Consider the following 7,742-nt stretch of genomic DNA (forward strand, 5'->3'; position numbering starts at 1 on the left):
GGAAGGGTAAGCGTGTGTGTAAGCATAGTAAGTCACAAAAAACGAGCTTCATTAGTTTCTTCCACTTTTGAAATTTATACCAGTTTTAAACATTTACGAATAAGCATGTATAATGGAAAATATGGAACTTTATACACAAATAAATAAAACAAGTAGAATTTCTACATTTAAAAAATCTTACAATTGATACCAGTGTTCGATAATTGCTAATCGAGCTTATAAATCTTGTCTGAAAAAGACTAAATTTTGAAGTTATTTGGGGGAAGAAATGAAAAAGGCAAACTTTTGTGATTTCGCACGATTTTCTTTTTCGGCCAGTTTCGACAAGTTATATTTCAAATCAAAATTCTTAGTTAAAAAAAAATGCATTTGAGACACACATTTTTTTGAAAATATTTATACCAGTTTTTTAAGACTTAAATCGTAAAATATTTAGTAAAAAACAATCGACCAGTTTAGGTTAGTTCTAAAATTAGGCCGAAGGTCCGTTAAATTATTAAGAAATATTTTTCAATCCAAACGGCAATTTTACCAAATTTATACCAGTTATTTTTCAAGCCTTGCAGCATTGAAAACTATAAAAATTTGGGCAGTTTGACGTACAATCCCATACACTAAAATATTAGAAACTTAAGTTTAAACCACTTTTTTACATTTCGACCAGTTTATACCAGTTTTTAATAAATCAAACATATTCAGTATGATCAAAAATTGTGCTTATTTAATAAAAACCATTTTGAATAAACAAGCTAGACCATTATTTTCAATACCACTTAAATAAAAATATATAACTTTGAGCTACAACGTCTAAAAATTTGTAACACATAAATGCTATAATCCTCAATTCTTTTTGGCTTTTCGCATCGTCTTCATCTGCATTGCACGCATTCATACATTTTCACTAATTACCCAATTACACTCGCTTACGCTCACTTCAAGGTCTTATTAGTACGTATTTTTTATGCCATTCACATTCTCTCTAATACCTTTAACAAAACCCTTCTTTGGTTTCGCCATATTATAATATTTCCAGGCACAATTTCAAACGTCCCAACAACCAAAGCGGTAGTATCTTACAAAATGTGATTTAATTAGACAACCGAAAAAAGAAAACAACAAAGGCAAACAAATATAAACAACAAATACTTACATAAACAAAAATACGTATGAGAAAACAAAAATGTGCTTAAGTGATTGCGGTGCGTGCATGCACACGCCTTTTTGGTTGTAGCCATGAAAACGAATAGCGCGGTTGAAGGTTGCACGCCAATGTTGTAACATATGGTTGGCATGACGAAGACTTAAGCGCGCGTTACATAAAGGGAAGCTCATTAATGTTTTCCCTTTCATTTAGTGCCATCAGCGTGGAAGACCTTTGTCGTTTGCCTTCCAACATTTCGCTTCCCACATTGCTCGCGAGAAAACCTGCTACCAAAACGCGCATATGATAAAGTTTCATTTCTTATAAATCATTTCAATTAGGTTGCCTACTTAAAGGCTGTCTATTATGTAAAATATTGTAGAGTTGTACATGTGTTTGAAGTACCACTTTACGGCCAACATGCGGGCAACACACATATGTGTCGGGACGTGTAAGATTGTTGTATGCGTGGTTTATGCGCCGCTTCAAAATTAATTTTAATTATATTATTTAATTGGTTGATGTGCTGTCATGCCCGAAAGTATGCAACGCTTTTTTAATAGCTATTAAATGAAGCTGTTTGAGATGTTTTCCAACATGTTTTAAGTTAGTGGAAAATAAGAAGCTTAGCGCGTTTTTTGTGCCACTACTCCTCTATATCATCACTCTATGTACTCCCCAGTATTTTTCTCTTTCGCCGCAATCCACCATTTCTTGTCTTTCGCGCTTTACTTTCCCACCATCAATCCAACCGATTGCGTAATGCACTTCGGCCACTCAACTTTTAACTGCATTTGCCAGCTTAACTGACGGGCATACATATATCTCGAAGAGTACTCTTGCCTTTCAACTACACACATTTCTTTCGTTCTTTTTTAAGCGCTCAGCATTTTTCGTTACCCTCCCGCTCCATGGCTGCATGAACGCTTCGTTGATCAACTTAAGACAACCAAACTTCATGCATGTTTAAATAGCTGTAGAAGCGCCTTCGTATGGCTTACACTTTATGCTGTGTACTTTGCCTCCTCTCTGCATACTCTAGTCGCCTTTACTCTTCTTATATGGGGCCTTATTTACTTTGACTCTTACTCTTTGTCGCCTCCCCCCTCGTTCCTCTTCCCATTCACCGCAATATTGCGGCTTTTCATGTGTTCACATTCGCTTGACTGCTCATAAATTTTGCTTGGCCGCAATGCATGTTCGCCATTTTGGCTTTTTAGCATTTCCAGCATGGGGCATACTTTCAGGCTTTCGCACTACTGACGTTGTATGCCAGGCCGACCACTAGGCGAGTAATGAAATGTTGTAAGTGGCTCTGCCGCTAATCAGCCAATTTTTGCGGCACATCGTTGGTTTTTTCACGGTTGAATGGATTTTCTAGTCGACGCTTTTTAGTGGTTAGTTGGGTGGATTGTAGGCGGGGTGTAGGCAATGGCATTTTTGGAAAATAAACTAGATTTTTCCTAACTAAGAACGCGGATCAGTCTGATTGCATATTTTGTGAACTTAAGTGAAAATTTAGTCTTTTAGGAAAAAAATATTTATACCACTTTCTGGCATAAGTATAGAATTTGTAATTCAACCCAGTACTTACTGCCGATTCGCTCAGGACCAATAAATTTCAGCTTAAGTTTGTATAAAAAATATACGAGTTTCTGGTATAAAGTAGAATTTTAATTTTTTATACCCCATTACTATTTGCTGATTTACTTAACACCAAAATACTTGTCGAGAACTACTCCATCTGACTGTACTAATTTCGACCAGTTTAGTTTTGCACACAAAAATCGAAAATTACATATACTAGGGTGGTCCTTAAATGTAGGAACCAAATTTTACATCAAATTTCCTAAGCCTCAACCCCTAGGCCGATGTTACTATAGTCGAAAGTATCACATATAAATTTTGCTCCCGATTGTATACGGTTAAAGCGTGTCGCACAGGGGGCAAATTTCAGATTACCCTTTGAAGGCGTCTTAATCGTCTCTAAATGTGGCCGTGGTATTACCGATTGATTGGGTGGGACGGAAAAAAATCGTGCATTTGATTGTATACGGATAAAATCCGGATTTTCGGATATCCGGTTAATATTCGTTCATTTTGTTATCCGAATATTCCAATTTTTTAATCAGATATTCGAACTTATTTACTAAGTTTTGTACTGAAAACCTTGCTACCAATTACATATGTATTTACCTGAGAACTTTAAATTCGACTAGGAGAAATAAATATGCCTACAAAACCTAAAAACAGAAATATTTATGGCGAAATTTTATGAAAAATTTCAGTAAAATATTTTCTACCAGTTTCTGGTATAAAACTAGAATGCATTTTTCCACACGATTTTTCATTGCTAATCAACTATTTTCCCAAAACAATATGTCCACAACATCTTAAAAAGGGCTGCCCTTGTTTCGACCAGTTTGTTTTTTTCATCAAAATTTTACGAAGATTGAAATTTTGAGGTATATTTACGTAGAAATCAAAGAATAAAATTATGCCAGTTTCTATTTTTTTACCAATATTCCGATACAAACTTATTATGCTGACACTTTTTCAAATGTTTCTTATTACCATAGCTAACTTCGAATTTCCAATCCATTTCCATTTCAGATGAATTTTGCGAAGAGTATCCACATAATCTCATGCCGACGCCCGGCTATTGGATCGAGTGTTCACGTCAGAAGATCACACTACCCACACCGCATACCATTTGGGATGAGAGCGATTCAGAGCACGAAGACGTGCGAGCGGGCAGTTCTAGCGATGCATACCTCGAAAGAGAATGCAGTGATCTGTACGAGGACGATGAGGACTCTGAAGCGACGCCAAGGTGAGCTCGTGAAGAAATAGAGAGTAATATATGTATGTATGTATGTAGTAGCACCCCGTAGTCGAAACTCGCCAAAGACAAGCAAAAGACTAACTCTCACAATAAATATTCGACCAATTTTTTAAGTGGCGCTATAAATTTTTTGATTTTTGCTGCTAAAAAAAAAATCAAAAAAAGAGAGAAAACAGAAGTTTTTAATATACCAATATTTTGTTTACCTTCCCCACCTATGCTGCCACATAAACTCCTGCTCACACAATCACAAACATGCAAACACTGTTTCGTTGCCAACTCCCGTTCATCAACACACCTTGCCACACACGCATATTTTCACACACACATCCGCACACATTCGTTGAACAATTTTATACGAATGTTTAAGTCCTAGGAAAAAGACCACCATCGAGGAACAATGGGATCAACAGGGCGCATTCGAGCTCATCTCCGTCGAACAGGAGACATACGAGAAATATTTTTACGGCACCGAACATTGGAATTATTTTACCAGCGACGAGGATCTCGGCCCAGTCATACTCTCTATCAAGCAGGAGACCTTGAATGGACGTGATCAATTTCGTATATTGGTACGCGCCGGCTCGTATACGGTGCACGGACTGATACCGGCTTCGTGTGTATTCGCCGATAGGTGAGCCGATTGAGAAGAGAGAGAAAGAGGAAGGGGTGATTCAAATAGTGATTGAAAATTCTCACGATTTTTTGCAGATATAACCGCGAAGAAGTAGTTAGGTCGTTAGGCAAAGAAGTGAATTTAAATCCACCATTAACATTAGGACAATTACCCGATACGCCCGAGGAGCTACTCAAATTAGATCAGGTATGAGTTGTGTGAGAGAGCGAAAACAAAGATCAACAATGAGAGAGAAGAAAGGTTGTGAGGGTATAATTTTGAAGAGCGCTCTCTCATTTGATGCTTTAGGAGAAGTTTTACCCTTAATTCACTTATTCTCAACGCCCACAGGTTTTTATAAAATCAGAACTGAAAGTTGGCGTTATCTATGTGAAAGAAGATCAATATTCGGAAGAGCAAATTTTAGACAATAACGAAAATTCCATACTCTTCGATGAATTCCTAACGCTACTCGGCGATCGTGTGCGTTTACGTGGTTTCGACAAATACAAAGGTGGCCTTGATACGGTGCATGATCTGACAGGTTAGTTTGAATGAGAAATAATTAAAACAAAAAAAAAAACTATCAGGCAAACTTCTTCTATTCTATTTTTCATGCTCCGCACACCCATAGGTCTCTATTCGGTTTACACCAATTGGCGTAACATTGAGATTATGTTTCATGTATCCACTCTCTTGCCCTACGAGAAGCATGACCCGCAAAAGCTACAACGCAAACGACATATAGGCAATGATATAGTCTGTGTTGTTTTCCTAGAAGCGGATAATACGCGCTTTAGTCCTGCCTGCATAAAATCTCATTTCCTACATACATTTATACTGGTAAGACATATGTATATGAATGTTACTCACCTGCGCTCATCTGCTCTGCGTTGCGCCGCATTCACTCTTTCCTCCTTTTTAATTTAATTTCACCGCCGGCAGGTGCGTGTCTCGGCTCGAATTAAACACAAGCCGACGCGCTATGAGGTTTCGGTGGTAACGCGCGATGAAGTCGGCGCCTACAAACCGTATCTCTGGGAGCAGTCCGTGTTCGAGAAGGGACCAATGTTTCGGTGAGTATGCGATTTTTAGCACACTTACTTTTTTACCCATTTATTTTTCACTAATTTTTTTTTTTATCATTTCGTCACTCACTTTTCATAAATTTTCTCACAAATTTTTTCGCTTATTTTTATACTCACTTTTTCACTAATTTTTCCGCTTACTTTTTACTTATTTTTTAAACTTTTTTTGCTTACTTTTTCTAATTTTTTGCCCTTTTTACGCATTTTTTGCTCAATTTTGCTAAGTTTCGCGCAAATTTTGTCCACTATTTTATTATCATTTTTTACATCATTCAATTTTAATTTGCTGTTGTTTTTTTTAGCGCACTTTTTCACTATATTTCACTCATGCTCATTTTGGCTCACTCATTTTGATCGCTAATCTTCTCACTTTCCTTCTCTTTTTCCTCTTTACAGCGAATGGCTACTCACGAAAATTGTCAACGGCGAGCGCGCTTCGTATTCGGCACCGAAATTTGCCCGCATGCAAGAACGTACACGCTCACAAATGCTCGAGGATTTGGTGATGAATTTATCGAATCACGCGGAAACCGGACAGATACCGAAACCGTACCGTAGGGGCTCGTGGCGACCCATCGGTGAGGATGAATATAACAAAATGTTGCATGCAAGAGTTTTAGCCCATGGGACGGCCACACCGCAATCGTCGTCAGAGGGCGTTGATGTGTGCTGTGTTAATCTCGGTTCCAAGCATAGTATGTAGGCGTTGAGTTGAGCCCCCTCCCCCCCGACAAACAATTTGCGAGACCCTCCTCGTGTTCAAAGATATACATTACCTGAAATTTAGAAAAATATAATTAATTTTCCAAGTTGCTTTTTTCCAGCAAAAGTTATACCTAAATTATTATGAATTCAAAATTCGTGCATTTTAATTAGCAATTGGCGTGTAGGTCCAAGTAAATGTGTGGTAGAATGAGTAAGAATTAACCATTTTAATGTTGAATTGGCAAGAGTGAATTTAGATCAGTATGCGTTTAATTGCTTGAAACTAACTTATTTTAAATGTTAATGGGACAAAATAATAATGGGATCGAAATTTTCTTTTCGAACACATTAGCTCACCTATTTATACCCATTTAAAATGTCGACCAGTTCAATTCCATGCGCTTAAAATGCTTGCCGCCAACTGTTTTTAACTATTAAAACAACAAGGAATAGATATGTTCAGAGCTCCCATTGTTTAAACCTGCTTGCTCTCATTTATGTCAGTTCCTAATTAAAATTTATTTTTACGAAGGAAATTCGCAATTTTTTGTTTAAATTGGCTAATATTTATTTTCGACCAGTTTGAATTGCTGTTGTGGGAAATCGCATTAGTAACAGATTGCCAGTGTAAAACTAAAAATTTATTATTTTCTATAAATCGCTTGCCTAATATCCGCTTTCTATGCGTTTATACCACTTCCAAAAATTGGTGTAAGTTTTTCCCATTTCAAACAAGGTAGCCTACTTTATTAAATAATGAAAAATTTTAGTAAATTTGTGTTGCTAAGACCGGAATTTCACATTTTATGGCTTACTTGCTAAGAAATAATTTTCGACCAGTTCAAATCAATACGTTTGAAATTATTGTAATTCACATGTTTTCGAATTTATACCAAAATAAAGCTATTTTAAAGCTTATTATTTGCTGCATTTGTACATTTAGACCACTTCAAAAATTTTGCGTAAGTTTTTGTTTACGCATCAATGGCAAATCGAGCAACCAAATTATACAGACCCTGATAGTTTTTTTAATTTATACCAACTGACACTTGAAATTTTTAAGGAGTTTTACTAAATTTTTGCCACTTCTGAACTGATACCAGCTTAAATTATTGAGGCAGACATATTTTTAGCAACCAAAGGCAAGCACATTGAAAGCACATCTTTTCATTTTATACCAGTTTGTGTTCACCTGTACACTTTTTATACCCGAGCGCACTTGTGCACAAGGGTATTATAACTTTGTTCACATAACGGTTGTTTGTAACAGGCAAAACGAATCGATATCGATCGATATAGACAAATGTATACATAAATGATCAGAATGAAAAGAGAAATCGATTAAGC

The 7,742-nt window shown here is 36.6% G+C and overlaps 1 protein-coding gene across 2 annotated transcripts; it reads left to right on the forward strand.

Moving 5' to 3' along the window:
* Positions 1–3,752: 3,752 nt before the first annotated feature.
* On the forward strand, positions 3,753–6,401 carry LOC108378651 (rap1 GTPase-activating protein 1-like). Of its 2 annotated transcripts, XM_017634956.1 has the most exons (7): positions 3,753–3,974; positions 4,363–4,620; positions 4,698–4,809; positions 4,954–5,146; positions 5,237–5,445; positions 5,548–5,678; positions 6,087–6,401. In XM_017634956.1, exons 1-7 carry the CDS (start codon positions 3,787–3,789, stop codon positions 6,391–6,393), a joined length of 1,398 nt encoding a protein of 465 aa, XP_017490445.1. In that variant the 5' UTR covers positions 3,753–3,786; the 3' UTR covers positions 6,394–6,401. The 2 variants fall into 2 exon arrangements, with proteins under 2 accessions (XP_017490445.1, XP_017490446.1); XM_017634957.1 differs by lacking the exon at positions 6,087–6,401 and having other exon boundaries at positions 4,357–4,620; positions 5,548–5,760.
* The last annotated feature ends 1,341 nt before the right edge of the window (positions 6,402–7,742 follow it).

This window comes from Rhagoletis zephyria, unplaced genomic scaffold (assembly GCF_001687245.7).
Source record: "Rhagoletis zephyria isolate East Lansing unplaced genomic scaffold, Rhagoletis_zephyria_1.1 Rzeph_scaffold_14623, whole genome shotgun sequence".
Lineage (NCBI taxonomy): Eukaryota > Metazoa > Arthropoda > Insecta > Diptera > Tephritidae > Rhagoletis > Rhagoletis zephyria.